Here is a 15,421-nt window from a genome sequence, read left to right as displayed (position 1 = left end):
AGTCACATTGACACAGTTTAGGTCATATGATGACTTTTCCGGTTTCTGATGATGGAGGAAGGTGCCTCTACAAGAACTGATTAGGTATGTGGGGCAACTGGGTAGAAACACCTACCTTCAACCAGATCGTCACATTCAGAGTTCAACATCCCAAGTGAGATTTTGAAATAACATTATTGACGGGCAAATAATTTGAAGTCAGCAACCTTTATTCACTCAACCAGGTAGAACCAGTTTAATTTCTTCCTTTTTTCGTTTTGGTTGGGTTTAAATCACATAGACACATTTTAGGCCATTTGGTGACTTCTCCAGCCTTGGTGGAGGAAAAGGGTACCTTTTAAATTTCATGGTCTTACCTGCCAGTATCACTATAATAACCTCCAGATTTTGTTGGCTGTCTATGTGTTGGTTCGGGGGTTCTCTCTGGGGTGCGTGTGTAAGGTGGGGGTGGAGGCTCCTCTAATATATAACCTCCTTTTCCATTCTGGTCCAAGTCACTGCAATATACAGTACAGAACTATATACAGTATTCTCACTTGACAATATTCCAGTATTTCACTAAAAAGCAGAAAATGAAATACCTCTATCTACTGCACGAGTGGCAGTGAACTTTTAATGCACACCATATACAGCTGTAACTCGATCCCTCAAACTCCGGTATCTCCCAGGCATTTTCAATTCCCGTCCCGAAAACACATGCACAAAATATCATTTTAAGTTGAATTTCTGTTATCTTGAATTAAAAAGCTCGATCTCATGGAATATGAGATACCGAGATTCAACTGTAGACTAGATCTAACCAGTATACATAAACAGTTCATTTCAGAAGGCATATGTCCCAGAATGCATTGCCTTGTTAGGTGATTTATGTTTTAAGAAAAACAAAGTCTTTAGATCAATAGAAATCTTCTTGAAAGATTCTGCAGAATGTAGCAAGTATTTACTTACCCAGTAGATTTTCGTTTAGGAGATCTGTATCTTCTTCTGTTGCTGGGAGAATATTTCACTTTAAATGCCTCTGCCTTTGTTCTGAAACAGATAAAACTAGATGTGTGTCCATAATTGTAAAGATGATCAATACTGTGATATCATTTAATTCTTGAGTATACAAATTTGTGGTTTTGCCCAAAACTACTACCTTGTGGGTTATGAATTTGTGGACTTCCACACGTAAGATGGATTTCATTTTGTGGACTGATGCTTCCACTAATCCACAAAAATAAGTCCAAGTTTATGAATATTAAAGATTTACACAGCATTCAACAACAAATTTAAGCTTCTCATTTACCGACACATTTCTTCAAAATGCCATTCTTAAATGTCTAATTAAACACAAGCATCATTTCTTATTAGTTAATTTAATTCAGCAGAAAAAGAGCATAAAAACCAATATAATTACTGACTCTGGAATATATGCCACTGGTCAAGTTAACCTCAAGAAAATTTGCCAAAACCCAGTTCAATGAAATGTAAATGGTTATTGAAACCAGTCTTGGACTTCTTGCATCTGATTCAGAGCTTTGTTTAGGAACTGTGACTAATAGCAAGATTGAAAGCTGTGAATGATATGCAATCTGTGTTGTGCATCAAGACCTGATGTCAGTGTGTCAAGACCCGATGTCAGAAGGTAGGTAATTTGACCAAACATATAAAAAGTACCAAGTAGAATATACAGGATTGCGACTTACTCTACATTAACATAGGGAATCTCTCTCAGCTGGTCTTCAGTCATCTCCTCTGAAGGTTCTAAGAGATCAAATTCTATATGTTGACGTAATTCTTCTGGTGGTCTTTTACTGTTGCCAGGTGACTTGCTACGTCGTCGTCTCATCTTCTTCTGACGTGACTCACCAAGCGGTGCAGAATGTATGGACGGAATTGATCTACATAAAGACAGTCATATGAACAATGACTACTCTTCATCTTAATAGCTTTTTTTTTAAAGATAGGCTGTTTTTAAATGATTAAATATACTGCTAACAATTACAAGAGAGCATAATTAGAAACTAACACAATTTTATTAATTACAAAGCAAATGTTATGAGTAGTGAGAATAGGCAGTCGTAACAACGCAAGTCAAACTTATTCTGTAAAAACACACATGTATCTGTACGAACCCATTTGGTCTGTTCTCTTTGGCTGGCAAATATACACTGAAAAAAAAGGAGACAGATTACTTATCACAGCGCACAGTAAATGTTAATTGAAAAACGTCCCTCATTGATGACAAATGTTTTCCAACTGAGAGATGTCACACTGCAATTTATGACAGGTTTGCAAAAAAATTATCTAATATTAAATACTTTTTTTAATCATTCTAGCCACTAACAATACAAATTCAAAGCACATGTGTTTTTTGAGACATCCTACATTATTTCAAACATTAAATAACTTACTTTTGCATAGCAGATTGCCATTCCTTTTCAAACTGGTCAGCTCCGACACTCTTTGTCTTTCTCTGTCTGGCTGTGAAATTTGGGGAAATATCAGACTCACTTCCTGAATCCATCTCTCTTCTGAAATGTGTAATATATTGTTTTCCCTGAACAAAAATACTTTTAAAGACTCCATAATCTGCAGGATTAAAATCACTTTTTATTTAAATCATTTTTTTCTCCAGTGATTGTTGACACATGAAAAATTAACACCATTACATGTTTTCTTGTAGAGTGCAAGTTCAGGTTGAGCGTACAGTGAAACCTGTCTATAAAGACTACCCTTGGGAGAGCCAAAATGTGGTCTTTATTGGGAGGTGGTCTTTATTCACAGGTTGAAATACACTGTAAATGTTAAAACGGGAAACAAAACATGTGGTCTTTAGAGCCAGGTGGTCTCTGTTCAGAGGTGGTCTTTAACACAGGTTTTGACTGTATTTCTAAAAAATTTGAGTTATGTTAAATGAGGGTGTGTACGTGCAGCAGTAAGCGTGATGCCCAATTTTATAGTGCTGCCTCACTAGAATATCACGCAATAGACATATGACATGATACACACCCAGTCATATTATACTCACACCACTAGTACCATTTTTCATGTCTTTCATATGACATAGCCAGTAACTTGCATACAAAGCTTTATATTAACCAGGATTTAAGTCCTAAAGGGGGCATAATTTGGCCAAAATACAAGTCAGAGTTTTGGGACTTGACCCAGTGAGGTTGGTAATTGACCTAGAAAAAGGAAAAATAAGTTTCAAAGCTATATGTCTTTAAATGATAGCTATATGTACTTGCACGCAAAACTTTAACCAGGATATTCTAAGTCCAAAAGGGGGCATAATTCGGCCAAAATGCATGTCAGAGTTATGGGACTTGATGCTATCACCTAGTTTTATAACCCCAAAGACATATGTGAAATTTCAATTCAATATATGCATTAATTTTAGAGATAGTAACTTGCATGCAAAACGTTAACCAGGATTTTCTAAACCCAAAAAGGGACATAATTTGTCCAAAATACATGTCAGAGTTATGAGACTTGACCCAGTGAGGTTGGTAATCGACCTAGAAAAAGAAACAAGAGGGTCATGATGACCCTGGATCGCTCACCTGAGTAATATGAGCTACATGTTTCAAATGTCAAACTGAAGATAAAATAATAAGAAAGTCAGTTGGTCACATTCATGGTCAATGAAATTCTGTTTTACGATTTGTGTGCAAAACTGTGTAAGTCATCAATATTTCAAGGCTGTATCTTAAAAAACAAGAAAGTAGGTCAGTAGGTCAAGGTCACAATCAAGTGACATCATATTACTTGGGGTCATCAGGTAATTATAATTGAATAGTCTTGGAAATAGGATCAGATGATTTTTAAGTATTTTTCCTATATAACTCACATAATAACTAAGTGACCCCAGGGCGGGGCCTCTTTAAACCCCAGGGGCATAATTTGAATAATTTTGGTAGAGGACTACTAGACAATGCATCATACCAAATAACAAAAGCCTAGGTCGTATGGTTTCTGACAAGAAGATTTTTAAAGCTTTTTCCTATATAAGTCTATATAAAACTTGGGACCCCCAGGGCAGGGCCTCTTTTCACCCGAGGGGTACAATTTGAACAATTTTGGTTGAGGACCATAAGACAATGCTACAAACCAAATATCAAAGGTCTAAGAGTTGTGGTTTCAGACAAGAAGATTTTTAAACTTATTTTCCTATATAAGTCTATGTAAAACTTGCGCCCCCAGGGCGGGGCCATATTTGATCCTAGGGGGATAATTTGAACAATCTTGGTAGAGGACCATAAGATGATGCTACATACTAAATATCAAAGCCCTAGGCCATATGGTTTTGTACAAGAAGATTTTCAAAGTTTTGCCTATATAACTCTAAATAAACCATGTGACCCCCGGGGCGGGGCCATATTTGATCCTAGGGGGATAATTTGAACAATCTTGGTAGAGGACCACCAGATGATGCTACATACCAAATATCAAAGCCCTAGGCCATGTGGTTTTGTACAAGAAGATTTTCAAAGTTTTCCCCTATATAACTCTATATAAACCATGTGACCCCCGGGGCGGGGCCATATTTGACCCTAGGGGGATAATTTGAACAATCTTGGTAGAAGACCACTAGATGATGCTACATACACATTATCAAAGCCCTAGGCCTTGTGGTTTTGTACAAGAAGATTTTCAAAGTTTTCCCTATATAAGTCTATATAAACCATGTGACCCCCGGGTCGGGGCCATATTTGACCCTAGGGGGTTAATTTGAAAAATTTTGGTAGAGGACCACTAGATGATGCTACACACCAGATATCAAGGCCCTAGGCCCTGTGGTTTTGGACAAGAAGATTTTTAAATTTTTCCTTTCGGTTGCCATGGCAACCAGAGTTCTGCATGGAATTCAATTCTTTGAACAATTTTGAAAGGGGGTCACCCAAGGATCATTCCTGTGAAGTTTGGTGTAATTCTGCCCAGTGGTTTTCAAGAAGATTTTTTTAGGAAATGTTGACGGACGTACGACGCACGACGGACATATTGAGCCGTCACAATAGCTCACCATGAGCCTTTGGCTCAGGTGAGCTAAAAATAAGTTTCAAAACTATATGCCTTTAAATGATAGCTATATGTACTTGCAAGCAAAACTTCAAACCAAGGTGTGATGCCGACACAGACGCCAAGGTGAGTAGAATAGCTCAGACTATTCTTATATAGTTGAGCTAAAAATGTGGCAGTAACTGTGGAATGAAAAAAGACATCATGCATTCAAACTTTACCGTCTTCTCCTTGTGAAGGACACATCACTTTCATTGTCTGAACCTTTTCTGCTGCTGGGAAAATATCTGAAATATACCAGTATACTGTACTTAGTACATGCTGTAAAATCTATGATAATGTTTGTAAGATTTCTCAAACATACACAACCTCCTTTGAAATTGTTTATGGTACCTGAAAAGTAAAACAGTGTACTGCTCATTTCAAAGCAATTCAGACACAGTTTTTAAAGTGAAACCTCAATTTCTCTTGAACTTTTAAAAGATGTACTAAGTTTTGTTAACTTATTACTGGATTTATATGAAAATTGTTAAATAATAAGTTAAATACACAATCAATGACTTGAAAGGAGTCTGTCTGAGATACTTTGAAATGAGGAACAGAATCAACATGGTACTTGTTTATTTTTTACAAATATTTTCATAGTGTGTTTTCTTTTTTCGAATTACTACTCACAATGAGATATACATATCAAAGCTTGGAGATATTCCAGTCCTCAACCCATAGGTCTGATTGAGCAGAGGGAGTAGGGTCTGACTTTTCAAAGCTAACAGCAGCAGGAGGTTAAAATAAGATTGTAACTGTTCATAAAGTTTCTCACTAAATTGGTAACCAAATACTTCAAGGTTGGTTTTTTCACATCAAGACTAAAGTAGAAAGAAAATTGCAAGTTTCAAAACATTTTAAAAACCAATAAGAAAGATGAGTCATGCTATCCTACATTAAACTGCTACTGATATGTTATATCTGAAAAATATATAGGAAAATCACAGTCATACTAAAAAGTAAAGTTGTTTAAAAACAGTTCATATACCTCAGAAATTAAAATGAATAAAGCTTAAAATGTAACACACCATACAGGTTCCAACACCGTAAAGTCATTACATAATATGAGCCAGACCTGAACCAGCTAAAATTTTGCTTTGTTTGAAGAATGAATGAAGTAACCACATGCTAAAAACAATTATTGCCTTTGGTCATCTCATAGTTATTCAATTTTTAACAGCACAAAAATCTATGTAACAACAAGCCCAACAGTGTAAACGTCATAAATTTAAGTAAAATCCACAAAAATACCCAGACCAAAAGGGTAATGCTACCATTGAAATAATGGCAAAACTGTAGTAAACAACCAGTAACATATCTATCATCTTACCATTACAAAATCACAACACTCTTCCCTGTAAAAATATTGGTACCACAATTTAAATATTAAATGTAATTTTAGTAAAAACAGCATAGATAGGTGTTACTGGAAAGGTTGCTATGGGAACACAGAGGAAATAAAAAATGGTAATTTCTTTAGAGAAACATCTATCAAAGCCAAATGGATTTTTTTTTAATGATTAACGAAGTTAATTTACATGTTTTAATGATATCAAACTCTTAGGATCCTAAAATTGGTGTGAATAGGGAATTATGCAAAACATGAGACTGACATGCCATAATTTATACATTTATTATGCTTGCATTCTTATTAAATAATTACAATTCCTTTAAATCTAAAAAAACTCTTGACTTGTTTCTATAGTTTCTAAAAAATAATGTCTCTATATCAGAGAAAACAAGAGAGTCTGTTCCTATTCAGTGTGGAACAGTCTTGAATCTAAACCTAAAGAACAAAAACACAAATGCTATTGTTTGTAAATGCTTTATGATGACTGAGGTAATAACATTCTCTTACTGTTCAAACTTCAGTTTGCAGAATCAGCTGATATAGGGGCTGTAATTTCATAATTGTTCTGGTATGCATATGAGTAGCATTTTTATTATATATTTCAATAAGCACATATGGTGTAATAATTCAGCACACTGATATTTTAATCATATATCACTTGTAAGACCTAATTTGAAACCATGCACATTTATTTTTTAGTAAACTGTTAGTGGCACTCAATGAAAGCAGGCAATTTCTGGTAGACATTTAATGATTAGGCGTAAAAAAAAAATTGTTTGTTTCCAGTATCCCAACCTACCCTAAATTATGTTTTTATGGCCTTAGAGAAATTTTTTTTTCAACTTTTTAACAAAAAGTTGCAAAACTTCACTTTTTATGCTTTAAACATGGTCAGTGATGATAGAAATCAACTTACTGATGCTCTAACTGCATAACACCCTTATTTGTATTCACTTTTTGACATAAAAATAATTTTGAAAAGTCTCTTAATAAAAAAAAATTCCAAAAAAAAAATTTTCCGACCTACCTACCCTAATTTTTTGAGTATGTTACCGGAAACAAAGTCTTTTTTAGGCCTTAGTGACTTATTAAAAGTAAGTATACACATACACCTTGAAAATCTCAGCCTCTCCAAAATCTTAACATCGATAAAGCAAACTGGTATGGAATTTGAGCAAAATTAATGCACTGAAAACTTTTCTTTCAATTCTTTTTCATTTTAGTTTTATTTTATATTTTAGGGAAAAAAAACTAGTTTGTACTGAAAATTTGGCTTAATAGAAAGCAGCAGTTGATATACTATGTAAGTAATTAAACTGCAGTATCCTTACTCCAATTTAACACCCTAACCTAATAAAACCTATATAATACTCTTAAAAATTTTGTTGGGTATAACGTCGCACCGACATAATTATAGGTCATATGGCAACTTTCCAGCTTTTACGGCGGAGGAAAACCCAAGATGCCCCTCCGTGCATTATTTGATCATGAGCAGGCACCTGGGTAGAACCATAGACCTTCCGTAAGCCAGCTGGATGGATTCCTCATATGAAGCATTCAACGCACCGAGTGAGGCTCGAACCCTCATCGATGAAGGGCAAGTAATTTGAAGTCAGAGATCTTAACCACTCGGCCACGGAGGCCCCTTACAGTAATTTACTTTCCAGCTATAAATGCTACAAAATTAAAAATTCTTAACTCTCCTCCCGACAATAAGCACCAATGTTAAAATTTCAAATAAAACACATTTATATATCTTTGCCACATGCAATCACACATAATTTAACACACTCCACAGAAAATTTCAATTCATTAAAAAGTATTAAACAGGTATTATCTCTTCTATCAAGGTGTTACATTACTATATGGGTGTTACACCACTATAACTGCAGAGGTATTACTCCACTATAACCTTCTACACTACACACTCACTTTCTTCGTCTTATACTGCCATGTACACTGCTGCGAGTGTCGCTTTCATACCCAGACCGACGAGAGACTGAATACTGGTCATAGCTGTTCATCTCAATATGATAAGCTCTGTATACAGTAACATTTTGCATAAATACAACATTATAACACTACTGGCTTAAATGACCCACCTGTAATACCAATAATTAATTTAAGTTCCGAAATAAAAATGCAAAGCATATTAAAACTTTATTTAAAAATTATTATTTTTCTCAATAAAGCCAGTTCACAAGCGCACAAAATACATGAAACTGTCAACAATGTATGACAATCACCTTATAAGGATAAAATATGTTTCTACTTCTGTTGTCATTAAAATATGCAAATATCTTAATAGTGCAAACCAGCAAAAATTAAATATCAGCAAAAAAAAAAAAAAAATTAAATCCATTTTGCAAAACGTTGTATGAAATGAAAATTCATTAAAATAAACTACAATTCAGCTTCCTACAAGCTGACAACATAACAAAACACCATGCAAACTAAAAGTCTCTAAAGCCGCTAAGGAACATTTTAGGAACAATGTAGAATTTCTACTGACTTTCTATGCACACTTTAAAAATTCCAGCAATTGTATTCATTTTTTTCAAGTATCAGGATATGACAATCTTTCCAACACACTGTAAACTGCATGCATGCATTCTGAATGCCGCATCAAGCACTACAGAAACCGTGACTAGGGGTTCAGTATTTGTATAACTATACTCTGGACAGACCATATTGTCTGATAACACTTTTTTTTTTAATTGTTATAAAATGTACCAGTTTAGACATTTATGCTAGTATTCCAACAAAATCCACATCCCCCTTTTTTATTTAGCAAACACTAACAAAATTCCACTTTCCCTTTTAACAATTCTTGTAACTGACACTTGAGTTACTAAGTTGATAAGATATTTAATATTACTTAAAAAATTGGCCACTCTTTTAAACATTTGTTTCTACAGTGTCTGCTTCTATTTCGTGCTACCTTGAAGTTTTCAAATTGATTTGGATGATTTCAAGATACCATATTCTTTGAGCTGTATCAGTATAGTTTGGGCTAACTCAACTGTTAGACCATCATTCCCTGATAACAAAGATTGCGCTCTGACACTGTGAAAGTAGTGCTATTAAACCCTATAACTTATATCACCAGATTTTTCCCTACACAGTTGAACCTACTTTAGCAGCCGACTGTAGCCTTAAGCAGCCAGCCAGATAAATTCCCAAATTGTATTTTCTTCCTAACTTCAGCCTGTCTGAAGCAGCTTGACTGTGTTGCTCCTTTGACTAACTGCTCAATAAAGATTTGACTATTACACCAGAATAAAGTTATACAAATACTGTATATCTAGGGGCACACAACCACAGCATCACACAACATTGGAAAACTTACTTATTTCTTGTCCCTCCATCACTATCATACCCCTGTCTATATGGTCTAAATATGACAAAACATAATCTATGGGTCAACATTTATCAAGAGGGACATAGCATTTATAAAGCTTGCAATTTCTTTCCTTAAATGTGTTCCTCCATTCGAAATGCAGAATGAGTTCATAAACATGTAAACTTTCTCGTACCTGCTTGCTTAAAATATTCATAATTATCTAAATAGATAATATCAAGTTACACAATGATATCACATTAAAACCTTATAGTGTCTCCCATTTATATACCTACAAAAGTAAGGTCATTCATCAGTTCAGAAGAAATATATTCATGGCAGCCAAATAATGAAAATTTCCATGATATTTTTACTTTACACATTATACAAGAGGGCCATGAAGGCCCTGTATCGCTCACCTAACCTATTGACCTAAAGATTATCAAGATTAACATTCTGACCAAGTTTCATTAAGATATGGTTATAAATGTGGTCTCTAAAGTGTTAACTAGCTTTTCCTTTGATTTGACTTGGTGACCTAGTTTTTGATCCCAAATGACCCAGATTCGAACTTGACCTAAAGATCAGCAAGATTAACATTCTGACTAAGTTTCATGAAGATATAGTCATAAATGTGGCCTCTAGAGTGTTAACAAGCTTTTCCTTTGATTTGACCTAATGACCTAGTTTTTGACCCCACCTGACCCAGATCTGAACTTGACCAATAGATCATCAAGATCAACATTCTGACCAAGTTTCCTATAGGTATGGTCATAAATGTGGCCTATACAGTGTTAACTAGCTTTTCCTTTGATTTGACCTGGTGACCTAGTCTTTGATCCTACATGACCCAGATTCAAACTGGACCTTGAGACTATCAAGATTAACATTCTGACCAAGATTCATGAAGATACAGTCTTAAATGTGGCCTCTACAGTTTTAACAAGCTTTTCCTTTGATTTTACCCGGTGACCTAGTTTTTGACCCCAGATGACCCAATATCTAACTTGTCCAAGATTTTATTGAAGGTAACATTCTGACTGAGTTTCATTAAGATTGGGCCAAAATTGTGACCTCTGGAGTGTTAAGCTTTTCCTTCAATTTGACCTGGTGACCTAGTTTTTGACCCCAGATGACCCAATAGCAAAATCGTCCAAGATTTTATTGAGGGTAACAATCTAACCAAGTTTCATTATGATTGGGCCAAAAACTGTGACCTCTACAGTGTTAACAAGCTTTTCCTTTGATTTGACTTGGTGACCTAGTTTTTGACCCCAGATGACCCAATAGCAAACTCGTCCAAGATTTTATTGAGAGTAACATTTGATTAAGTTTCATTAAGTGGGCCAAAATTGTAACCTCTAGAGTGTTAACAAGCTTTTCCTTTGATCTAGTTTTTGACCCCAGATGACCCAATATCAAACTCGTCCAAGACTGACGGATGACGAGGGACACAGGGCGATCACAAAAGCTACCTTTGAGCTAAAAACTGAATGCATTACGGGATTTTATAACCATTTCTCTCAACTCTGATTTGAAAGAAATGATGGTATTAACTGATTTCTTCGCAAAATTTTAAGGTTACCCATATTCCCTTTTAATTGCTGAATAATTTTTTTATTAATTTATTTTATATGAATGTAAGCTGTTATAAAATATATGCTAATATTTATGCAAGTATGAAATGATAAGCAGTTCCACAGTGTATACCATACACTGATGAAGTAAGGCAGAGTGTATACTGCCAGCCTTATATATAGATGTAAAATGTAAGTATAGAAACCTACTTTCTTCTATGTCCACTTTCACTGTCACTTTCTCTGTGACGTCGGAGGTAGTTAACGTTTTCACTCTGTGTAACGGACACCGGAGACTCACGACCAGATGTGTACATACCACTGAAATTTAATACACAAGCCATATTGTTTCAGAAAAACATACTTCCAACACAAAATACAAATTACTGGCTGTCTTAATTCAAGAACCTAATTTTGTGGGCATGAAATTTTGTTGTTTTGACAAAAATGGCTACATGATTGGAGTATGAATTCACTGATTTCATTTTCAAAGAGAAAAAATGAATGGGAATTTTACTTGTAAGTTTGAATTTAATTTTGTAGAATGAACCACATAATTCATGAAAATTAATCTCCAATAAATATTAATGATTTCACAGCATAATCCTAAAATCATGAAATTCAACATTGCAATTTTTGACTGGGTTCAACACTACTTTTAAACACAAATCTTCTGATTTGTATGGCAAAGTGGTGTAGCTACACTTAAATTCTGCACTTCCGAATAATAGTTGTAAACAATACCCAATGCTGTAAAATTTGCAATCTCATCAATTTGATATCATTAACAAATCTATTTAATTAAATTCCTTTTTCTAGAAAGAAAATATAAATTGCAGAACATGTGTTACTTACGTGTCCATGTTTGTTTCCCACGGAGCAGACCTTGTGCTTGTAGGAGATTCTCTCCCCTTCAAATCAGGCAGACTTCTGTGCCGTGAACTGAAATTTCAGATATACTGGCCTGCTTCAATACAGTAACATCAGAGCCTTAAACAAATTTTCCTTTAGTTTCTTTCAATAAGTCATAAAAAGGAGATAGTTCTACAATTTTGTGTGGTTTTTTTTGTTGTTTTTATTTGCTCAATGTCAACATTGATACATTTCATAAACTTTGTATAAATATTAACAGTCTGCATCTGAATGTAGGCTTAAGACTTGAACAGTTAAACTGAAATGATTTGGAAATAATACATTTACATTGTTGAAAATAAGTACAACCATTTATAGATGCAAAAAGTAATAGTCGTAAGGTTTCACTGAATTCTGTGGTATATCAACAACAGAATAAAAAAAAAGGTTTGTCCCATGACAGTCTGCCAAAGGCAACTGGGTACTTAATTTTCAAAGTAAAGTATGCTGTGGTCTTGACCTTTGAGCTACTGACCCCCAAAATAACAAGAGCTGTCCATTAGACAGCGCGCTCGACTTTTCTCAGTGCTTGACTATGAATTAGAGCTTTGCCAGTAAAAAAAATTCCAGGTTAAAAAGGGACATAATTCTGTCAAAATTCAAATCAGAGTTATGGGAACTGTGTCTTCTAGTGTAGACTTTGATAGAAAATAACTATTTTGAGTTTCAAGTCCAAAGCTTTAATAGTAACAGAGATATTTGACTTTATCAAATTTTTAAAAAAAAAATGTAAGTTAAAAAGGGGCATAATTCTGTCAAAATTCAAATCAGAGTTATGGGAATTGTGTCTCCTGGTGTAGACTTTGATAGTAAATAATTATTTTGAGTTTCAAGTCAAAAGCTTTAATAGTAATAGAGATATTTGACTTTATCAAAAATGTTAACAAAAAATTCTAAGTTAAAAAGGGGCATAATTCTGTCAAAATTCAAATCAGAGTTATGGGGATTGTTTCTTCTGGTGTAGACTTTGATGGTAAATAAGTATTTTAAGTTTCAAGTCAAAAGCTTTGATAGTACCAGAGATATTTAACTTAAGCCTAAAAAAAAAATTGTTTCCAGTGACATGGCCAAAAAAAATAGGGTAGGTAGGTAGGCATTTTTTTTTTATTTTTATTTTTTTTTTTTTTTTTAAACCTAACACCACCCTAGTTTCAAACAGGGAGATTATAAACCTTATAAACATGCATCCTATTGTTATGTTTGATTTACACCTGAATGTACAATGACTTTGATGATGTTTTAGCAATATAAAATGCCATTTGATTGTGTATTTAAATATTATGAAATAAATATATGCTTTATGTTTGTGTTTTGTTGTTGTGGTTTTTTCATTTCCAGAGTAGCCCATCTGATTAGCTCAATAGGTAGAGCAGTCGATCTACGTATCAAGTGGTCATAGAATCGTTGTGTCCTATACCATTCATTCTCTGCCGCTAATTCATGTGGAGAAGTTGGCAATTACTTGCGGAGAACATGGTTTATATCTGATTAAACATGAAACTTGAATGAAATCTTGCTGTGGATTCTCTCTTTAAATGATAATTTTAATACTGAATATTATTCAACAACCAACATTTATATTTCAAACTAAAACCAAGTAAAAGCACACTGGTCAGGAATATGATTTGCATCTTTGATCTGCATTGAGATTAATACCATCACCCCCTACCCCAGTCTAAAAATCTGGATTAACTGGAAATGCTAGACAATGGAGTTTTGACTGGTATGCCCAAATTATGAATTAATAAAGCTGCAAGTGGTTGTTCAACGTCTTACTACTATAAATCCAGGGTTTTCCCTAGGAAATTTATTTTGAGTGACATCATGTCCCCCCAAATTTATTTTTCTGGAAAAAAGAGACTATTTTGGGGGACATGTTAGGATTTGCTTGAATACTTTGATACTCTTTTGGGCTTTTAATAGTTTAAATTGATTGAAATTAACTTATAATTAATTTGAAAAATTGTTTTTTTTTGGGAAAACTCATGCCCCCCTTTGCTAAGAAAAGGGGGACATGGACCTCGAAAAGTGGTAAATTTACCACCTTTTTTGGGGCTAGGGAAAACCCTGTAAATCCCATCTTAAACCTGACTTTTCAAGACTCTGCAGGCCTCGACCTTAACTTTTTTTCAGCAGGTCCACCAACTGCTGAAATCTAGGACAGCTGCTCAGACTTTAGTGGGCCTCCAATTCTATCACATAAATTGTGATGTTGTAGACGTCATAACTTCATATGACTCAAAGAAACAGGACTTATTTCTAAAATAATTAAAAATGGAAGACTGTAGCAATCTGTTATCCCAAAAAATAATTATTTTGAAAAGTGTCCCAAAATATGGACACAATAATCATCATCCACCCGATGTCGACCCGTGTTAAAAGTGAAAAAAAAAAAAACATTAATAATTATCGGTAATTATTCTGATGATAAACTAAGTAATTAGCCTTGTTTTCATCATTAATTAACACCCCCTCTAAGAGCTAAAAGAAGTGTCGGTTATTATGGCATCTGAAGTGGAGATCAAAGCGGTATAGTTGCCCGAGATTGTCATGGCATTACGTCATGTTTTCGCGCCATGTGACACATCACTGTCTGATCGTACTTTCTCGATTCCTTAAATTGTTGAGAAGAAATCAATAAAAAAGTTTTTTCTTTATCTTTTTTTAAAAGCGAATGTGCAATATCCCGAATAAACTGACATGTAAATGTGTCGTGAACGATGATAGTGGATAGCCTACCTCTGTGACCTATTTGCCCTCAAGGAATTTACATTATTGTTTGAAAAGAATATCTAACAAAGTGTTGTGTCAAAAAATACATGCACTATGAATAATTTAAAACTTATTAAAATCCGCAACAACATCATACTGCTTTATTTTAAAACCACATTTCTATTTACGTTCACAAGGTCACGTAACCTATTCTGCCGTGCTAACAGAAATCTGTTTGCCAAAAATCGTTTTACTCCATGTATTTAAATTGCTGCCGCTTTTTCATTATTTAAGATTTTTTAATTGTGTTTTTTGTACATTCTGGTCAAGAGTCTGAATTTTATTACCATAGTATGTACCGTTTATTTACTTTAAGAAAGAAGTAAATAATCAAGATCGTGCTGTCTAAAATTTTACAAAACATTATATGAAAATCTGATTGTTTTTAAAGAATTTTGCCTACATTCCTGTCAATATCTT

The 15,421-nt window shown here is 34.3% G+C and overlaps 1 protein-coding gene across 11 annotated transcripts in view; it reads right to left on the bottom strand.

Moving 5' to 3' along the window:
- The window catches only part of LOC123522987 (band 4.1-like protein 4A), a 58,718-nt gene that overhangs the window by 18,190 nt on the left and 25,107 nt on the right, over nt 1–15,421 (bottom strand). For 8 of the 11 annotated variants that reach the window (XM_053549447.1, XM_053549438.1, XM_053549441.1 and 5 more), the window contains 10 exons: nt 12,173–12,259; nt 11,528–11,638; nt 9,750–9,794; nt 8,333–8,440; nt 5,226–5,291; nt 2,397–2,516; nt 2,118–2,153; nt 1,689–1,883; nt 949–1,029; nt 357–497 (listed from right to left, as the gene is read on the bottom strand). In XM_053549447.1, the coding sequence (XP_053405422.1) occupies nt 357–497; nt 949–1,029; nt 1,689–1,883; nt 2,118–2,153; nt 2,397–2,516; nt 5,226–5,291; nt 8,333–8,440; nt 9,750–9,794; nt 11,528–11,638; nt 12,173–12,259 (990 nt within the window). The remainder of the gene's footprint in view (nt 1–356; nt 498–948; nt 1,030–1,688; nt 1,884–2,117; nt 2,154–2,396; nt 2,517–5,225; nt 5,292–8,332; nt 8,441–9,749; nt 9,795–11,527; nt 11,639–12,172; nt 12,260–15,421) is intronic. The other 3 variants (XM_053549442.1, XM_053549439.1, XM_053549444.1) reach the window with 3 other exon arrangements.

Source organism: Mercenaria mercenaria, chromosome 8, assembly GCF_021730395.1.
Source record: "Mercenaria mercenaria strain notata chromosome 8, MADL_Memer_1, whole genome shotgun sequence".
In the NCBI taxonomy this organism is placed as follows: domain Eukaryota; kingdom Metazoa; phylum Mollusca; class Bivalvia; order Venerida; family Veneridae; genus Mercenaria; species Mercenaria mercenaria.
This window is presented reverse-complemented; position numbering and strand designations above follow the sequence as displayed.